Source organism: Polyodon spathula, unplaced genomic scaffold (assembly GCF_017654505.1).
Source record: "Polyodon spathula isolate WHYD16114869_AA unplaced genomic scaffold, ASM1765450v1 scaffolds_776, whole genome shotgun sequence".
Classification (NCBI taxonomy): Eukaryota; Metazoa; Chordata; class Actinopteri; order Acipenseriformes; family Polyodontidae; genus Polyodon; species Polyodon spathula.
The window spans coordinates 29,259-50,000 of record NW_024472264.1 but is presented as its reverse complement, the minus strand read 5'-3'; the positions used below and the strand labels follow the sequence as shown (position 1 = coordinate 50,000).

The 20,742-nt window shown below is 45.6% G+C and overlaps 2 protein-coding genes across 4 annotated transcripts; both read right to left on the bottom strand.

The window, feature by feature from the left end:
* Nucleotides 1-3,762: 3,762 nt before the first annotated feature.
* On the bottom strand, nt 3,763-16,965 carry mrm1 (mitochondrial rRNA methyltransferase 1 homolog (S. cerevisiae)). 3 transcript variants are annotated; one of them, XR_005948563.1, is made up of 7 exons: nt 16,879-16,965; nt 15,527-16,460; nt 14,808-14,901; nt 14,255-14,375; nt 13,718-13,837; nt 10,707-11,712; nt 3,763-6,051 (listed from the first exon to the last, which is right to left on the bottom strand). XR_005948563.1 is itself a non-coding variant. In XM_041241442.1 (6 exons), the coding sequence occupies exons 2-6, from the start codon at nt 16,414-16,416 to the stop codon at nt 6,041-6,043; spliced, it is 1,236 nt and encodes a 411-aa protein (XP_041097376.1). In that variant the 5' UTR covers nt 16,417-16,460; nt 16,879-16,965; the 3' UTR covers nt 3,763-6,040. The 3 variants fall into 3 exon arrangements, 2 of the variants coding, with proteins under 2 accessions (XP_041097376.1, XP_041097375.1); XM_041241442.1 differs by lacking the exon at nt 10,707-11,712; XM_041241441.1 differs by lacking the exon at nt 3,763-6,051 and having other exon boundaries at nt 6,060-11,712.
* LOC121308801 (dehydrogenase/reductase SDR family member 13-like) lies at nt 16,707-19,609 on the bottom strand. Its single transcript, XM_041241445.1, has 5 exons — nt 19,254-19,609; nt 18,966-19,084; nt 18,507-18,630; nt 18,019-18,339; nt 16,707-17,526 (listed from the first exon to the last, which is right to left on the bottom strand). Exons 1-5 carry the CDS (start codon nt 19,378-19,380, stop codon nt 17,267-17,269), a joined length of 951 nt encoding a protein of 316 aa, XP_041097379.1. The 5' UTR covers nt 19,381-19,609; the 3' UTR covers nt 16,707-17,266.
* Nucleotides 19,610-20,742: the final 1,133 nt, after the last annotated feature.

The window sequence follows — 20,742 nt, the reverse complement described above, 5'->3', positions numbered from 1 at the left end:
AGAGCCCATGTTAAACGCAGAGCTGGTCATTTCTTGTCTGAGTTGTGAGAGCCCATGTTAAACGCAGAGCTGGTCATTTCTTGTCTGAGTTGTGAGAGCCCATGTTAAACGCAGAGCTGGTCATTTCTTGTCTGAGTTGTGAGAGCCCATGTTAAACGCAGAGCTGGTCATTTCTTGTCTGAGTTGTGAGAGCCCATGTTAAACGCAGAGCTGGTCATTTCTTGTCTGAGTTGTGAGAGCCCATGTTAAACGCAGAGCTGGTCATTTCTTGTGAGAGCCCATGTTAAACGCAGAGCTGGTCATTTCTTGTCTGAGTTGTGAGAGCCCATGTTAAACGCAGAGCTGGTCATTTCTTGTCTGAGTTGTGAGAGCCCATGTTAAACGCAGAGCTGGTCATTTCTTGTCTGAATTGTGAAAGCCCATGTTAAACGCAGAGCTGGTCATTTCTAGTTTGGTGATTTTTCTAGATGCTTTTTTACTCTCTGAAAATGTCTTCGGGAATCCAGCACAACATGCTCAAATAAGAGCTCCTTGTGCACATTAGCACTTGCTCAGGGATACCATGCAGTCCATTGTCTTCTCTATCTCTGCTGTCAGGCTTGAAGCAAAACTAAAAGACCCTGCATTACCTTACTTGACCAATACACCAAAGTGTGCTTCGTACTGCTGAGAAACAACACACATGCTGGGCGACAGTACGGTGTTTCCACACACACATTACACTGATTATCATCCACATATTTTGTTCTTCATTTTTGTGCTGCAGTTTTACACCAAAATATAACTATAATTGTCTGTTTACTATATTTGGCAACAGTTTAGCATACTGTATGAGAAAGCTGCTCTAGCGAGCTGCAGTGTGTATAAAATACAGTCAAGCTGGTATAACTCAGGGGGCAGTTATGTGCATAAGTTCAGCACTAAAGACTAAAATATTGTTAAACTACTACACTAACAAAAAACTTTACAAATATTTGTCATCACTACCACTTAATTAATATTCATAACTTTAAACAGGGTTGGCTTCTGTGCCGTAAAAGCCTTCTAAAAATATAAACCCTTTTTATGAAAGAAAAAAGCTTTGTTTTTTATTCAATCTAATAAAATAAATGTGTCACAACAGGAAACCGTTTCAAACTTCCTGTTAATTTCAGCAGCCCGGCTGTAATATTCGGGGGCTGGAAGCAGGAGCAGGCCTCTCCTCTTCACACCAACACCAATCATTTTGTTTGGCTAAAGGTAACACGTGAGGTCGGTGCGAGAGAAGCACACAGAAGTGGAATGTGGGCCCGGCTGAGGTTGCCATGACGACGCGAGCGAGGTTCATTCTCCACTCAGGAAGGTGAGGTAATGGAGTGGGGGCTCAGATTGCTACAGCTGAAAATGCTGCCGCCCTGACTGAACAGGGCTAAACTTTAAAAGGCAAAATAAGGGGATCAGCCCTTTTTCTGACTGAGGCTGTCTGCAGAAATCTGAAAAAAAAATTAAATAAACTTAGAGAGTTTTGATCATTTCAATAGCAAGGAAATTCCACTGCAATAAAAACAAAACAAAAATACATGCATAACATTTTCAGCATTTTGCTAAAAAATTAGTATATTTTCAAAAGAATTAGACAGAGTATAGTTTGCCAATGCACTGATATATATTGAATAATTTGGGATTCCTGAAACAAACAAACAACTGATTGTTAATTTCAGTTTGAAATGGAAAACTAGTCTAGTCAAGCAGACAAAGGGTTCTGCAAGTCCTCTAATCTGGTATTTGAAATAGAAAAGCAAAAGGAGATTTATAATGAAAAAATGTTCTCCAGATCCACTTTGCAGATGTGGGTGTGGGGGGGGTTCATTGCAGCCTGGAGGCCTGTTTGTATGATTATATAAATGCCACAACAAGCAACCTGAATTGTGCACAAAAAACGATGACCTTTGAGGCAGGACATTTATTAGCCTAAAAACAAACAAACATACAAAAATAAATAAATAATCTGTAGGGTAAAAAAAAAAAACATAATATTGTAGAACATTCAAAAAAAATAAATGGAAGGTAAAATGCAGATCATTATTTGTATTTAATCATTTATTTTGAAAGGGTATTTTGACTAGTCAGGCCCGTCTTATGAGGCGCAGTCCATTTCAAATGCATTTAATAACCCTGCGTCTTCCACTGCACAGCCTGCACTCAGTCCTGGGAGTAGCTGGACAGCAGTAATAGGAGACTCTTCACAGGAGACAGACCCCTCTGTTTTCATGAGTACAAGTTATTTCGTTTCTCTATCAGCGAGCAGAACCCAAAGAGCTCCTTATCCCACTAACAATGCAGCCCTACAAAAATAAAACAATTCGCTGGCACTAGAAGAGAAAGCTTGCCAGGCAAGGGGGGAGGGATGCATAACCACGTTCAGGCATGCCTTTAAAACATTCCCATTAAATCCACTTCAGTGAAATGGGAACACATTACGCAAACCAAGAATGAAGAAAATCAATTTAAAAAAAAAACGTTGCGGGAGGAGCAGTTTCCAACAAACCAGTCTCTTGAAGAGTTCAAAGTGAGCTGCATCAGGCTGTCCTTCAGAAAAGCCCCAAGGAGAGCGCGCACAGACCCCACCAGGCAGCGCTGCACAGGCAAGCTTTGCTCGAGACACGTGGGGTATGGAAGCAAGAAAAGGAAATCACATTCCAGGAGCTTTTTTAATCTTTCTGCACCACAACACTGCTTAGGATGGATGAAAGATCGCTGTTTATATAACTTGATGCATGTCAGAGAGCCCCTGCACTTTCTGTATTCATTTCTGACATCCACGCCAGAATCTACACGTTATTTTGTAGGGTTTCTAGTAATCTGGCACAGTTTCTTATATACAGAAAAGAAAAACGTTACACATGTTGTTGCATATATTCAATTTAAAATGAGTTGAAGTAAAGCCAGATGATGGAACAGCTTCCAGAGCACTGCACTGGAATGATGTGTATAGAGTGCATCGAAGCAGAAGAATCTCTGCAGGCAGGCGAGGGAGCAGCACTGGCATTAGAGACACAACCCTGTCACAAAAAGGACAGAAGTGAGGTTTCGACCGGGCAGCAGTTTGAGCAGTTCCAGGCTCAGACTCAGAGCCTCATTAGGCCCATCTGCTTGTCCTGTGTGTGCTGTGCCCTGGACCAGCTCAAGCTCAGTATTGTGCCGACAGTGTTATGGCAGGTGGTTCTAAAGCCCATGTGTGTGTGTTCCAATTGCAGGGGGTTCTAGAATGCTGTTCAAGCCCCACTGGCAGGGGGTTCTAGAATGCTGTCCAAGCCCCACTGGCAGGGGGTTCTAGAACGTTGCACGTACGTTCCATGCTGCGGGGGCTGCTGCCGTACTCTCATATCTGGGTTACGAGTCTGTGCTTGCTAAACCATGACAGTTCCATCATCGCTGTCATTAGACACCCACCAAAAAGGAGAGGAGGCACAAACTGGAGTGGAAGAAAGGGAAAGGCTGATTCCTGTATTACTGCACTACTGGCAGCGGGCTGCGTGTCATGCTAACCCAGTGCTGTAGTGTACCGGTGGTCACATCAGGACCAGACGGACAGCTGCGGTATGAACAATCAAACCAATGCCTTTGCTTGGACCCCCTTTTTAGTCCCTCCCGTTCTCAGCACCCTTTATTAGTCATGCATCGTCTGCCACCTCCCTGCGCTGCCAAGGTGTTTGTGTTTGCAGACAGAGCCACAATATTGGGACAAAGCAAATCGCTTCATGCTATAAACAGAGCTCTCCGGGAGTCATGGTCTCATATCTGCAGAATATTCCAGTGTAACTTGTGAATTGTGCACTGAGTGGAGAGGACGGCACGCGCATCATTATGAATCCAGTTAACACCTCACAGGATGGACTGATCTGTTTCTTTACGTTCTTTGTAGGGATCCTATTAAACAAGTGACAGTGCTGGCTGGTGTGAACCCCACAGTATACACATAACATGCATAATATCAATATGCGTGCAATTTAGACATGTGCCTAGGGGGGCTCATTAAAAGATACAACAATGAGAGGGTTTTTTTTTTAAGTGTGTAAATTGAAACTGTCTTAGGCTACACAAAAGGAGCAAGGAAGAGTTTTTATTAATATTTTTAAAAGCCTTAGCAAAAATAGATTTCTATAAATATGCAATACGAACAGCTTGTATAAAGTAAATAAATAAATATATAGTGGAAAATATGAACCAACATTTAAAGGGTTTATACTGTATAGCGGCTTGGATAGACAGAGCTAAGGGATTGGCTGCTGAAGAGTCACATGGGTATGATGTAATCAGCCTCATCCCGCCTTCAGCTTTTTCATAGTTAATTATTAATATCTTTATAATTGAAAACACCAATAGGAAATCCACATTGCAGCCGAGGCGGCCGTTTGCTCCACACCCCGTGTGTGTTACTGCTTGCACCCACCGCAGTGAGGGAGACAGCTGACTGGTACCAAGGCTGTGCCGCTCCAGGGACACACAGCGCCAAAGAAACACCACAAAACATTTCCCAGGGCTGAATTCATTCTCATCCAACACCATGATCATTACCCGAGATGTGCTCAAAACACAGCATGGGCTTTTAGATTTGTATTTATTATTTGTTTTAAATAGCAGAGCGATTGCAGCACAGTCCTCACGAAACTGCAGCTAACCCCTGCAACTCTCATCCTTTAACCTTGAAGAGGACCTTTTCACTGGCCACGTCTGTGGCACACATGACTTGTCAAAGTGCAGAAGCCTGAAATACGGCACAGCTGCGGGCACGGCCATCGAGCCCGGGGTCCCTCCCCGTTCTAATTAATAATTATTGAACATGCTAACCACAATCAACACTAATTAAATACGCGCTTGTTGACAAGTGTGCAGCCTTATCAAAATCATAAGGCAGAGGGAGTCGGAGGCTTCTGTTTTGTGTAGTTAGTTAACAAAGTGCCCCAAGCAACGTTTTCAAATCAAACTCAACGCTACAGCTGCTGTCTGCCATGCGAAGCTGTCACCTATTGTACACCGGGCCCTTCCAGCTGGAAAGTGCTGCGACAAAACATTTCTTTGGATTGAAATTAACGAATTCATGTATTTATTTATCTTGGAGAGATCCACTTAGACTGATGTGCAGGGCAGTCAGTTCATGCTTGCTGACCAAATCCTGTTTCCCACACTAGCTTTCACTCTCTCAGCAATATCTACATCATGGCAGCTGCTCCAAAAACAAGTCACGTTTTCTATCAATGTTTATAACAAATACAATCACAAAAGTAAAAATAAAAAAACTTTAGCAACGGGACACAGCTGCCCGGATTGCTACACAAAAAAATTCAGGACGGTGCTCCTTTCTCTTACTATTGTGAAACGCAGCTCGGTAAAAACACTGTCCCTAAACTGGTTTCCAGTCCAGATTTCCAGCCGCGTTCCTGACCTGGGCATCACGGACGGGAAGAGGAACCAAGCATAACCCTGGACCGCTCTCTCCAGCTGAGCAGCCTTCACCAGCCAGCGTTTTGTAACAGAGCCGACTTGCTCTGCGTTGTTTAATTGAATTGCAGGAGCGGCTCTTTGCCTTACTGCTGCTGGGAATCGTCTCTTATCTGGTGTGAAAGTCTCCCAGGTATTGTGTTTGGATGGGTACAATGCTGCACTGTTTCTTCTGCATATCGATGTCTGCGCACTACTAAACGATGCGTCTTGTTATTTTTCAGGGCATCGCAGTAGTCCATTTAAAGCTGAATGACAGGCTTTGACCCCAATCACATTAAGTGTTAATTAACACAAAGCTGGGTCTGAACTACTTATTTCCTACATTACATTTAATAGCGTGCCCTGGTTACACGTTGGTAATCTTTCACATCAGTGTAATGAACACTGTGATCCCCGGCTGTGATCCTTGACATTGGCTGGAGCTGCTGGATTTGCAGAGGAGCTGCTGGGTGCTGTTGAGTTTTGGGGGGCTGGGTGAGCAGCAGAGGAGCAGGCTGGATGGATCACAGAAACCAGCTTCACCATGAGCAAGAGGACACAGCTAGCCTGGGGACCTTCAAAGGCAGCCTGGAAAACAAATGCATGTATATAAAAGTGCTAATCAACTTCAATTTGGGACAAAACCCATGCAAAAAAAAAAAAAAATCTAATCAAGTGAATGCTGCTGGCAACATAATCTATTTTGATTCTAAAACGAATCCAGAAATGGCAGAGAACTCCCAAAGACTGGCAAACAGAACGCATTACGAATGCAAGAATGGTAGCGGTAATTATTATAAAAGGGTGCAGAGGGGGCGAGGGTAACTTCCCAATGTCAGATTAGCACATGCATCCCATGCTGTGGTCTGCAGTGCACGCAATCGGCATACCTGATCGGGTGACACCACCAGCGAAGGCTAATGGACTGGAAAGCCTGCTGGAAGATAATATCACTAACATCATCTCATCTTCAGATACTCTGAATGAAGCCAGCAGCGTCCCAGTGATTGCAGCAGAACTAGACTAGTCCTGGCTGATCTACTCACGTCTCGAGCAGAGTTCTTCACTTCTGGTTATTGCAATATCACGCGGACCCGATATGGTGCTATAGTTTTCTATTGTTTTTCTTATTTATCTGGACAAACTGTTTCTCTCGAAGGCTCAGACAAAGGATATGCACTGCAGAGTTACTGCGGCTGAATATATTCTATATGACAAACATTTACAAGCAAAACAAAATGCCATGCTTGATCATTCAGCAGCAGTGTGCCCAGATGAGCCTAACAACAATCTGCAAAAGCCTCCTGTGCCCACAGTGCAGATCAGCAAAGCTTTGCATTGCTCACAGAGCCTTTAAAGGCAACAGTGCAGTATTGCTTAACGATTTGAATCTTGGAAGTTTAAAAGAAATACAATGCAAATCGATTGATTGATTATTCAGATATCCTCTAAATCCTGTAAGATATGAAACGGCAGTAAAAAAAAAATAGAGTAAAATAAACACTTTATATTAAATTAAGCTCTGAAATACTGTACCAGTTGAGACAGACCATTCTAATGGGAAAGGGATCCAAACCAGGTGCCCAGAAACACCCCTAACCAACTGTACCCGAGCTTGGCAATAGAAAGGCCATCCAACCTATACTAAATAAAGCTTTTCATTTTTAATTTATTTTCCAAGCAATATGACGAGTGCATGATGAGCCCTTTGCATTGCTGCCTTGCCACGACTTCCTTGTCGAAAGATGCCTTGGTTCAATCCGAGGTCTTGAAAGCTTGTGATTAATTATTGTTTCGTTAGTCCATGTGACAGGGAGGACCCCGACGCTGGTTCAGCTGCTTTGGTAAACAGGAAGTCTTGCCCAGAGCTGATCTGATTGGGAGGTCCTGATTGGCTGGGGGGGAGTGTGCCTGGGGAGCTTACACTTGTTTAAGAAGGCAGCAGCGCCAACGGCACGGCTGCACAGGCGGGCTCCAAGAGAGAGCTTGAGCTTGTTGACATCGAGGAGAGCGTCCTTGCAGTGGGGCTAGCGCTCGCCATTTGTGGGAAAAATTTTTTTTTAACTTTGTTTTCTTTTCCTTATTAAAATTGGGCACTAGGATTACCACTGTTGCCACCCTAGTGTCGGGACAGGCGCGGCATGTCAACACTCACTGCTCTGCGTCCGATTCACTGGCGACCCACGTATGCAACATCACCCTGTTACCGTCCAACAAAAGGGATCACCTCTCCTTCTCTTCGTCTGTCACCTCTGGACTGATACGGCTACCATTTCACCGATCAACGACAATGGATTAATATTAGAAATTCCCCAATCTTTAGGAGGGAACCCCTGTTAGCGCCGCCCTACAAAACATTCCCAAACAAAACGCTGTTCTGAGAGACAGTTAACACAGGCTGAGCCTGGCTTATTGGCAGCAGCCGTTTGTTCTCATGATCGCTCCCCGATAGGCAATTAAATCTGTCAGTGACCCTAAAGAATGACTGTGATGGGAGTCAGCTCCCATCCCAATCAATACACCTGATCAATAGCCAGCGACCAGTATTGATGACCGTGTCCGGCTGTCCGTTTTCCAAGAGCTCTGAGCACGGGTGACGTGCTGTTTTTCACTTGTTGATTTACTGTGTGCTAAACTCAGGCATCCTCTCCAGCAGCTCTGAAAAGCACAGACGAAACAAGCAGGGACTCCTTTCCTTCTGGACTGTGTGTTTCCAGTGTCTCTCTGCAAGGGGGTACAGGAGGTGTAGGGGAAAGCACTGCTCTTACAACTCCTGCAATGAATGAAATCTGCTACTAAACTCAGAACTACACCTTCTATACCACAGTGCAAAGAGACGAATCTGGTACTGAGCTCAGAACTACACCTTCTATACCGCAGTGCAATGAGACAAATCTGGTACTGAGCTCAGAACTACACCTTCTATACCGCAGTGTAATGAGACGAATCTGGTACTGAGCTCAGAACTACATCTTCTAGAGCGCCGAATGACTTAGCAACAGAAGCATGATGAGTTGTCTCTGGAGCCAGATCGTGTCCTGCAAGACACGTTTCAGCAACGTTCACATGTCTTTTGCTGCCACCTTGAGAGTTAAGACTTGCAAAAAAGTTTCTTGGAGCGAAAACCCCTTGTGCCCAGGAGGACTGAGTTTAACTTACTTGTGCGATTTTTTTAAAAGCTCTCCCAGTAGTTGTTTGGTCTACACGGTACGGATGTTCATATCTGCAGCTTCAATTAAATCGCAAAACTATAAAACAGCTGCTATTGCACACAGGCAATTCTGAAACAGCAGACCCTCGTTTCAATTGAGCGGAGGACGGTACTTCAGACCGGAGTTTCAGTGTCACATATGGTCGAGGACATTCTCCTAAATTGGTAGCAAGAAAACATTCTGGATTAGCAAGCACTATATTAATGTACTCGTAACATCCAAAACAAGATGCGCACAGCGAGATTGCAACTCAAGTGCCCAATTCAGAGAAAACCTACATCCGACTGACCCCAATACAAACAGAACTGCCTTGTGCATCTTCTATCATACATTCAGAAACCAGAAGAAAAAAAAAACGTAATTAACCAGCATGTTGCAGTTCCCCCAAAGATAATTGTGCTGTTACTGCAAACTCTTTAACCCAAGTAACCTGAATGGTTTTTGCAGATCTTTCTTTTTTTTTTTTCGAGTTTCTTTTGTATGCAACGTGGCTCTTTTGTGACGGCCACTCAAAAACGAATTTTGGAAAATTGGCCGCTTTTTTTTTTTTTCCCCTGTAATTGTTGTAATCACGTAGTAGAAACACCTGCGACCTTCAATAAAATTAAACACGCTTTTATCGAGAGCCGTCGCTCAAGGACATAACAAATGGCTGAAATGAAACGTAAAGACTTTCCAGTTCTATTCAGATGGCTCTGAATGCAGTGAAACACTTATCGTGCAGATAATGAAGGTCTTGCAGCCCGTGCTGAAGGTTGCACAGACGCTTCACGCACTGCAAAGTGAACGCAGCCACTCTCTTGTTTGTGGTGTCTACTCAGAGCTGGGCTGACACCGCACTGTTTAAAGGAGTGTTAACCAAGCTCTTTAAAAACATGTTCTGTTTTGCAGGAGTTACACGCTCACTGGACTGTCCCCCGGTTTCTTTCTGTTGAAGCCACGATAGATTAAATATTACTGTCATGGCATCCCTTCCCGTGCTGTAGGTCACATTTACTCTAGCGGTCTGACTGCAATCAGTTCCGGTAACCTAGAGCACAGGAAGGGAATCTACGCTCATTCGTTTGTTTTTCATGCACTCATGCAAAGATAATATCGTACACCCAGAACATGGTGATCTGCACACAACATGCACGCAGAAAAAAATATGAGCAAGGAAGCGCTGGCAAAACCAAACTTCAGCAACATGCAATCCTGACTGCACCTTTCTGAAGCTGCTGGCATGCAATGACAAGGTTCAGCAGCAAGGACAGTCTATTTTTAAGATGCTGGTCTGTCTGATGCTAGGGTTTAAACTTGCTGCTTCTTTTAGCTGCCGGAGTTACTGCCTGTCAACTCCTCAGAACAGGTTTCCGGTCTCTGGCACACGACACATTAAATGTGTGAAGCTAACAGGCTCGGCTCTCGCACGCAGCAGCGGCTGCTAATTCCACATGCTGCTGGTAAAATTAGTGATCGAGACTGATTGTACAACGCTCCGTGTCAGATTAACTAACAGCAATTATCCATATGTTTACCCGACGCTTCCTCCTCGCACCCAAGTTCAGCGCAAACCTGACTAGGTGGAGAGGCCCTTCGCACTGACCCTGCCAGCGCGGCAGCTGGTCCACAGCTTAACCAATTCAGTCTGCAGGCTTTTTTCTATTCCAGCCTTCCCGTTTGTAATTAAAACAAAAACACTGCTAATTAACGTCAGGACAGCCGCAAACCCTCAACAGAGATAAAAAAAAAAAACAACTGTGCTGCCCGCTCTCTCGGGCAGGAATGAAGGTGAGAAGAGTGATCCGAGCGGATTGCAGCGTGCTCTAGCGTGTTTGTAAACATCGTTAATCACGCATTAGCAGACCGGGATGTTAATTGCACCTGTGGAAGCAACGAGACCCCCAGGTTGATTCTATTTACTAGCTGTTATTATCGCTGTGGAGTGACTGGGGGACAGCCTGCTCCTGTCTGGAGGGAGGGTTATTTCAGTAAAACAGGCTGCGCTCAGACAAGAAGCTGCATTTTTTTTTTTTTTTTTTTTCACACCACCTGTGTTGTTTCAATCCTCTGACTGTGTTTAAATAGCTGCATCCCACTTTTTTCCCAAGCCAGCAACTTCTCGGGAATACTGAAATGAGGCCACCTGTTTAATCACAATAAAGAGAGAACAGAGAAAAACAGACGAGTTTTTACATCGTGTGCACAGCGTCACAGCTTGACACTGCACACCTTAACCTGCCAATCACACAACACAACTAAACAGCAACCATACAGACAGTAATGTATGCATCTATACTCAGAGTGGCTGAAGAGAGTGATGGTACTGTATGCATCTCTATAAAAGACTCCAGATGAAAAGGGTCGCTTTCTTTATGTTTCAACTTGGTGTTTAACTAAAGGTGGATTACCTAAACACTGCAGAGCCGGGGCCCTGAGCAGCACAGTGTGGGGGATATTCTTTACAACAGAGGCTAACGTTCCTCAGCTCCTGCCTCTACAGAGCAACCACATTTCAAACAGGCAGGCCACTGGCGTTTAAAAAGCTACCAGTGCAGGAATATGAAAGATGTTTACATGTTACCCTTATGGTATTTGAAGTGATTTGAATAAACTTTTTTTTTTAATATTTTTTTTTATTTCACATAAGGCTAAATGATTACTCATACGCATGGCTGATTCTAGTAAATGATATTATAAATGCAGCAATGCAGTCTGAGCTGAGGGCCCGTCCCTGCCAGGGCAATGCTGCGGTTTCCCTGGAAACCGGTTTGCTCTGGTATCGCCGGCGACGGCACGGCACGCTTCAGCGCTCTCTGAACAGTCTTCACATGTTGCAGGAAAGGGAGCCTGCTTCCCATATCGCCCACTACACAGGGCCTGCACGAATCAGCACAGTGAATCAATGCAGGTTTTCAACAAGCCAGCTGCTAATTGATGGAGTAATCCAGTGCTTAAGTACTGTAGGCAGGGATCAGGTCCAAAGCAAACACAAAACCGGGAAGAAGGCATCAGCATTTCATTCTCTTACTGGACACAAGAGAGTGCAGCAGAATACCTACAAGAGAAAGAGATGAAGGAGGAGAAAAATCAATAAGCGATGGAAAGGCTAACCAGCGTGTGCTGTGGTGGCCTGTGGTGGGAGAACAGCCCTATTATCTGAGCACCTCAGTACAAGCCAGACCCTTCAGACACTGCATTCTGCAGAGTGCAATGTGAGGGCCTGCTGTGCAAACAGCACACGCACTGGGACACTTCATAACAGGGATCTGCACTGAAAACCAACCTGCACTTTGCTGTGCTCTAATTAACCAAAAAAAAGGGTAATCAGTAGCAAAACAACACTTCAGCCACACGGTACATGCAAGTCCTTAAACAGCTGGTTTCAACTACCCCGGTTTTACACTTTTCTAGGATTACCCTCACTAAAATAATAACGAGTGCTAGTCTGGGTCTGTGAAACCAGCCTTTTTTTGAGGCCAGTCTGAAACAGCTTTAAAAAACGTAAATAACAACAAGGCAATTCACAAATGTTTTTTTTTCCTAGAAATGTGTTTATTGCATGGGGTCCAGCACCGTCGACGACTCCTCATCTAGAGGGGACAGAAGACCTGCAGCCCGGTGCTTTGGTTTTACTTTATTTTTGCAATTGCGGTCGGTGTGTTTTTCTGTTAGCATTGGGGTTCTGCGTCGAGTGCACAATTTACTTTTATTCATGTTGCTAAAAGAGCGTCAGGAACCTCGTAAATATAAATCACGTCACCGCACGGCAACGGCTGCACGTCAACATCCACCTCACACGCTTTTACCTTAAAACAATCACAAAGGGTAATGAGAACCTCACGACTGCAGCAATACAAAGCTTATTACTGTATTAAAACACACACCTTCACTCGCTATCATAGCAACGCACCTTGCTGCAGTAAGATCTGTACGCTGACTGCCGGCTCTGCAGTTTGCATTCAGAAGCCACGATTCCCTGCTTGATCTGCAGGCTGCCAAACGTCATTATTATAAGCCGCTACCTGCTTATGAAGTGTGGGATGAGGACCAGGGAAAGGTTGAAGGCGCAAAGCAGAGCAACACGGCACAAGAATCGCTAAGTGTGTAGGGGATCAGTGATGAGCCAATATAAATGCATAGTCTCTATTAAAAGGGCTGGGTGACGGCTCGTCATTTGCATTGAAAACAGGACTCTCTGCTATAGTCAGGGGACTCTCCTGCTGTCTGGGGCTTGCTGCAATCAGCGAACCCATGCATTTGTTCCAGCTCTGTTATGTTGAGCGAGATTACTGACCTCAGCCTGCTGCAGATTGACAGGGGACAGTCCCCGCGTTTCTCACGTTTATTATACAGCAGGGTTGTTCTGCTCCTCCAGTCCTCCCTCAGTATTTTCTATTTGTATGCAGTTCACACCACGGGTATTAAAGTTCCCCCAGTCACTATTCCATTCAGTGTATTGGATTGCAATCAATATTGAGGAATGCAGTGCCGCGGCTGTGTCTCTGTGCGAGATACACAATTCCAGTCTCGGGGCCAGTGGAAATAGGTCATCTTAGAAGCAGAAATACAAGAACACTTTTTCATGTCTTTTTTTCTTTTCCTTTGCACACTGAAACTAAACTGATCACATTAATCACCCATTGTGAAATATATTATATTGTCTTATCAGATATCCCCCAAAGACTTTCCAAAAAAAACAAAAGACCTGTTAAAAAAATATAAAAATATATTTTTAGAATTCGATGAGCGTTTAACGTGGTGTGTGGGGGGGGGGGGGGGGGGGGGGGGGGGGGGGGGGGCATTTTTAAATAAAAGTGAAAGCTAATTGAAATGGTCTAACAGTATCTCTGCTCTCATGAAGCACCAGCACAACTACAACTGAAAGCACAAGGAATCTGTTTGGATTATTGCATGTGGCTGGTTTCACAGATCCCAGATTAGTTCTATTCTTGGATTTCCTTACCTAATAGAATGAGGCTCTCCGGGATAAGTGCTGGAAAAGGCGTCTGTGAAACAGTCATACCTGCAAGTGCGCGAGAATGAGAACGCTGAAGACAAACCTGCAGCCACAGACACGTTCAAGGAGTCCATCCCCAGAGCGGGCTCTCCCCCGGGAGGAATGGTCACCAGGCAGCCACACAGAGCAAGCACCTCCGGAGACAGGCCAGACCCCTCGCTTCCTGAACAGACAGAAATGAAAACACTTTCGCTCAGAACCCTGCGGGTGAGACTTCGGGCAGGGCCCAATTCACAAGACTTTCAAGTCAGACTCTGTTAAGAGGCTCTGGAAGGGTTAGGGATTGGTGGAAAGTTGTAGGACTGTGTTTGAATAAAGACACAGACAGGTTTATCACTTCACTAAGCTAGGGATCTAGCAGAAGAAAGCCTTCCTCCCGTTCCTCTCAACCCGCTGTACATTAGCCAGGTTATCTCACGATCACAACAAACTTCAAATCACCTGGGTAAAGTAACCACGCAGAACACAGCAAAGTAAAGCAAGGGGCATTCCTCTGTTTAAACAGATTTCAAACATCTCTCTCCACAAACACTTCACACAAAACCAGCGGCCTCTTGCGCATCTCTATTTTGAATCATACCGAGAGCGAGGATGGTGGGCTGGCTCCAGCGAAACTCAGAGCATGGGAGGACCGGAACGTGGACGGCTTTCGTGGCTGTGCCCACCGTTCCAATCACCTGCCAGCCACCGGCAATCTGGGTCTAACACAGGGAAAAAAGGAACAATGGTACACACTGCATATATATATACACACACACACACACACACACTGTATTTACTTTCAATATGAAACTTAAAGTACTCCTATTGCTCAGTCTAGAAAACAAAGGTAAAGCTTTACATGTAACTCTTTATTACGCAGAACAAATAGGCCATCTAGAACAGGCCCACTGCTCTATTCTACACTGCAGAGAAATAAAACGTGGAAAAATACTGGACGTGCCACTAGCAGCGCAACGATGGTGCAACACTGCCCCCTGCTGTACACAAAACACATGACGGCTTTCTGAATACAAACAGCAGAACCACAGAGCTGCAAACGGTAGATGTTCTGCTGTATATTGAAATAGCAAGGTCCTGCTTGATGCAACAGGATGCGTAGTACTGCATGTTAAAACCGAGGGTGTGGTTACCTTAAGCAAATCTGGAAGGTCAGAAGAGCCATAGACTGGCAGGGCCTCCATTGCTCCGGCACTGGCCTTGCTTACCACAGGCGACAGGGGACAGCTGAGAACAAAAGAGAATCAAGCAAAAATGAGCATTTTACACTCCTGGGTCTGGGTACAGCCCTTATTCCAGGGCTGGTTTCAGAGGCTGAGAGCAGCACTAATCTTAGACTAAGATGCTATTTCCAGGATTAGTGTTATTCGCTGTATTTACAGCTTCAACATGTAGATCCGTTGATCACACCCACTGTATGGCTTTTTAATCCCCTTCCATTCCTGACCCTCCAGTGACCCCTGCTGGATGACACGCCACAGTGCAACACCTCAATGTGGCTTGACTAACTCAGGCATGGAAAATAAGACTCCTGTTGCACAGCAGTTTCACCCTTTGCAGGTTTTACTACTACGAGCTGATTAGTGTACAAAACGCGTCTTATTATAGTAAAACCAGGAATGGATCAGACTGCTATGCAATTCAGGGATGGAAAGAAGATTCCTATTGCACAGCAGTTTCACCCATTCCATGTTTTACTATGAGCTTGATTAGACACAGTGCATAGGCAACATGCTCAGGGGAGTCTGATTAAACTCGAAGTAAAAGCAGGAATGGATCAAAGTGCTATGCAATGGGAGTCTTACATTCCCATCCCTGCTGCCAACTCCTTTCACGAATGCACTGTACTCACCTGTTGTGAAGACTGGCCACAACTCTGTCCACCCCCAGGAAATAAGCGGTGCGCAGGAGAGCACCCATGTTCATGGGATCCTGTATGCCTTCCAGAACCAGCCACAGCGACTGCCCCGGGGTGCACGGCGCAATGCGCTCGTCAACAGCCATGTAGCCCAGAGGGCTCGCTTCCAAACACATGCCCTGATGAACTCGACCCCCGCACAGCCCGTCCAGTGCCCGTCTGCTGGCCTGGTGCACGGTTACGCCCAGGATCTCAGCGAGCCGATAGATCTCTCGCACCTCCGGCCGCTGTTGGATCCGACTTTCTTTCACGTACAGCCCGTGGAATGATCTCCGGCCGTGGGTCAGTGCGAGGTAGCAAGGGGAGACGCCGAATACAATTTCGGAGTCTTTGTTTTTCATATTCCTGTAAGCTATGCCGCTAGGAGAGTCCGTCTGCACGGGGCCTGGCATATCCTCGTCTCTCAGTCGTCGCAGCTCATTGGCGAATGTGGCCCTGTTCTGTAGTTCATATTTTGGGAGTTTCGTTGACCACTTGTTGTTCTTTACGAAAGTCTGTTGTTTTTGCACGCTGTAGCTCTTGGCAAGCACAGCGGGATGTCTGATAGCCTTGGCTGTACAGCTGAAGTCCCTAGTGTTGTTAGTTTTGAGGTCGTCCTCATCGTGGGCAGGACCTTCCCTGTTTTTATCAGCCTTGTCTGCCCTTGTCATTCCACTCCTGGGTTTAGAATCGTCATTTTCATGCGTGCAAAAGCTCTTCCTGGAATGTGCATATGAAATGCGATTATCTGAACTGGTACCTCGGGCACACGTGAAGCCAGGGGGCTTCCTCCAACACCATCCACTGAAACCCAGGACACTCTGCAGCCGCCGTAGACTCGTCATCTTGGAATGCTGGGATATCTTCTGCTTATCCACTCACTTAGAAACTAAGAAAATGTATCGAGCGTTAAACTGTGTGATATTGCAGAGCCGCGGCGAGCTACAAGGGGGGGGGGGGGGTAAATTCAGCTTCTGAAGAACAAACATTGACGCGCATGTCAAATACAAAGGAAAGCAGTTATCTACTGAAGACGAGTCCTGCAGCATGTCGAGTGCAAACAACAACACTGTGTACGCGCACGCAGTGCTGATTAAATACCGCGGTTTGGAAATAAAACACCGGATACAAAACGTTAAAATTGTGTCGTTTTATTAAATAATTATGACAGCGTTATTTTGTTATATTGTTATTAACAAAGTAGTCTTCGTATCGCTATTGGACCTCATATGGTCCTCATTATTTTGCTCAAACAGTTTAAAACTAATTAAACTAGGCACTGAAATTATAAGGATAGCTGAACCAACCTCCTGCCGTTTCAACACGACCCTTTCCTGCACCAGACCCACGTGTAGGAAACGCCAGCAGTCTGCTTCTTTTCTTTTCAAGGTGAAAACAAACAGCGCCCTCTTCTGTTCCTTCCATGGAACTACACCGATCTCCAGCCAGCAGTCTGTCCAACTGTGTGCTGGAATTTCTAAACGAGTATGCAATGTGCATTTCAGTGTTTGGTACACACCTGTATTCTAACTGCCTTTACTGAATCCCGTAATATGCAACACATATTAGCTCTCTAAAAGCATACACTGTATGTTATCCTTTACCATTTAAAACCACACCCATGTTAAACGTTTCTAGTAGCTTGGTTATATTTAGCTTCAAGTCGCTAATCCCAGCTCAGCCCGCTCCGCTGGCTCAGACGAGTCCCGCCAGCCTCTCGCTGACCTCCCACAGCTTCCTGGCGACACCGTCGTCCCGGGCATGGGCGCCCACCTCCTGCACGCTGCAGTCTGCGAAGTAGCGGCCGCTAAGCATCTCGATGCCCTCCTGAACGGCGCAGTGGATGGAGGTCTGAGCGCCCCCCTCTGGGTCCCGGAAGAACAGCTTTGCGACGGGGATGAAGAACAGCTTCTGCCAGGTCTTCATGTCTCTGAAGACCTTGGTGTAGACAAACCCTGCAGGACAGGGAGAGAAAGACAGGGTTAGCTTACAGGCACGGCTGTCGCTCAGTGGACTGTCACAGAGTAGACGTGGTACAATGCAGGGATGGAATTGAGACTCCTACTGCAGGAGTGGCCAGCTATTCCACTCCAGGGTTAGCTGGCACAATTACATAATGAACTGCTTCAGGCTTTGCATGTTGGTTTTCAGTTAAACAATTTAGAACAGGGTTGGAACAAGACCAAGTGTGGATAGGCTCACTTTGCCCCCCCGTCCTATTGCCTAGCAGTTTCAGCCGTTCCAGGTTTTACTATGACAAGCCTGATTAGCCACAGTGTGTAGGCAATGGATCAGACTGCTATGCAATGGGAGTCTTGTTACAATGTAATGTAATATTAGTTACATGGCAAAACGCTTAATGTTTTTTTTTGTCCTATTGTAACAAAAGCTTGTCAGACTTGGCTGTAATGAAAACCCTTGCAGATCTGGCCGCAGAGCCCCCTCACCTGGGTGTACAGAGTAGCAGGTGACTGTGCTCCCTTCCAGCTTGTTAGCCAGCTCACGAGTGAACAGGATGTTGCACAGCTTGCTGTGGCAGTACCCCTGCGTGTTCACCCAGGACGAGGCGTGGGGGGAGACCGGAGTGCCCAGGGTGCTGAAGTCCACTCTCCCGTAGCAATAGGCCAGCGAGGACACAGTGACCACGCGGCCAGCTTCCGCCTGCTTCAGGCGCTCCAGCAGCAGAGCGGTCAGCAGGAAGTGACCCAGGTGATTGACACCGAAGTGCAGCTCGAAGCCGTCAGCGGTCTGGCCATGCCCTCCGACCCCTGCAGGAGAAGAGCGAGAGCAGAGAGCAGAGGTCGGGGCAGTCGTGCCCTGGCACTATCTCATTCTCTTCTAGAGTATCACTGCAGATAGGAAGGTTTAGCGCTGCTGTTTCTGAGGTGAAGCAGGTGGATATATGAAAAGGGAGACTGCTCTTCTCAAAGCTCACCTGCGTTATTGATGAGGATGTCCAGTCGAGGCTCTGTTTTAAGGAATGTTTCAGAGAAGGATCTGACAGACTGCAGGCTCCCCAGGTCCAGCTGCATGAACAGCACCTGGTTATTGTTGCTCTCCTGTAACACGAGTTTGTTGCAAATATTTAGGGACAGGTAAAATGACAGAGAGAGGAGGAGACTGTAGTTCTGGTTGAAAATCTGGTTATGCAAGGTCAAACTCGAGTGTACATTTCTCAAACAGTGATTTGGTTTTAGTGTTACATAAAGATGCATGGGCCAATTTTGCAGGAAAAAAACACAGTTAAGTTTTAATTTAATTTTAAAGTGCATTGAGTTTGAACAGCACCGAGGCCGTTAAGAGCCCGCTGTATTACAGTAACCGCAATGCGGTCGCAGTAGAGGGGCTGCCCCCCGCCGTGGTGCACGCTTATCATCACGTTCCGTTTGATTACCTTTCTGATGTCAAACACTGCCGCCTCCGCTCGCTCTTTACTGCGGCACGCCAGTATGACTCTGGCGCCTCGCTTTGCCAGGTCCAGAGCGGTCGCCTTCCCAATGCCAGTGTTGCCACCTTGAAAAGCAACAAACAGAAATTCAGGAATGAATAAATAAATAAATAAAAACAACCATGAGTTGCACTTGACAAAGGCAAACTGTAGCGCAACACGATTTGCACAGGATCCACTCCAAACCCGTTAATGATAGTAACGCATTTGCATCAGGCTGTCCCTCTCTCCCACCTGTGACCACTGCTGTTTTCCCCACCAGAGTTGCAGAACTTTTGCATTTTGGACCTTTGAAAATATTGTAATAGATCAGAATATAAACTGCAATTCCGATCCCAACTGCGACTATGAGACCTGGCATGACTAGACTTCCTGGTTTTCGTTCTATTGGCAGCAGTTCAGGTTTCTTCCGCTAGAGGGCCTCAGTTGGCATTGCATATTGTGTATGGTAGCCCTCAAGCGACAGAATACATTGCAGGCATGACCAACCCTTTTCAATTAAACAGGACACTTTCGGATTCGTATTTGGTTCATTTATCTTAAAACGTAGCTGACCTCAGTATATTTTATAGTTTGTTTGTTTTTTTTTGTTTTTTTTTTAAATGGTTTTATTATTTGTAAAAACACAAAAGCTTTTGTAAAATCTTAAACAGGGGTTACAACCCAGCAGAAAATTAAAAAAGTGTATTTGTGTTGAATGCCTCAAGTCTCAACTGGTCTGTTGCAACTTTAAATATAAGAGAAAGTTAAGGTACAACTACTACACTGTTAACAGAAAAAAAGAAACTTTCAAATTCTTAATCTAAATCTTCACAAGACTGTTTAAAATCTCATGTATGACACACAGTAATTCTTAATGGAAAGCACAGCGCTCAAGGACTGACATATAGAGACCACACACATAGCTGCAGTGTGTGATTTGTGTTGGTCAGCTTTGATTTCTATCTATCGCACACACCTTTTGAGATACAGACTTCACATTTTCAATGCTATAAATATCACATATTGCGAGTCTGCCCTGCATAAGCTCATTGGTGCCGGTGTCACGCATCAGGAACAAAGAGGCGACACAGCAGCAGAATAACCTTTCACAGAACATTGAAGATGGGATCAGGGATATAAAGACAAGCAGTGAGCAATGGTTCAGAGTTAGGGTTACCACATGAGACCATGTTCACTGGGACAGTTGAGGCCTTTTAACTCAAACCCCAGTGGATTCTGGTAAGCCTAGTCCTGCTTCTTAAAGAAGAAAAAAACACAGGTAAAACCTACCAGAATGCATTGCAATGAGTTGAAAAGCCTCAACTCTAACAAACTGTCCCAGTGAACATAAAGTCACATGGTAACCCCAGTCAAAGTGAGCTAAAATAGGCAATAAATACACCCCACCCCACCATGCATGCCTACACAATTCCTGAAAGTGTCCCATTGAGAAGCTGAACTGAGCAACACTGCATTGAGGGTTAAACAGTGTGTGTGCTCTGGGTAAGCCCTGAGCCCTTGCTGGTGCTGCTACACTGTCTCTGATTAACCCTGCGCAGTGCTCTGGGTAAGCCCTGAGCCCTTGCTGGTGCTGCTACACTGTCTCCGATTAACCCTGCGCAGTGCTCTGGGTAAGCCCTGAGCCCTTGCTGGTGCTGCTACACTGTCTCCGATTAACCCTGCGCAGTGCTCTGGGTAAGCCCTGAGCCCTTGCTGGTGCTGCTACACTGTCTCCGATTAA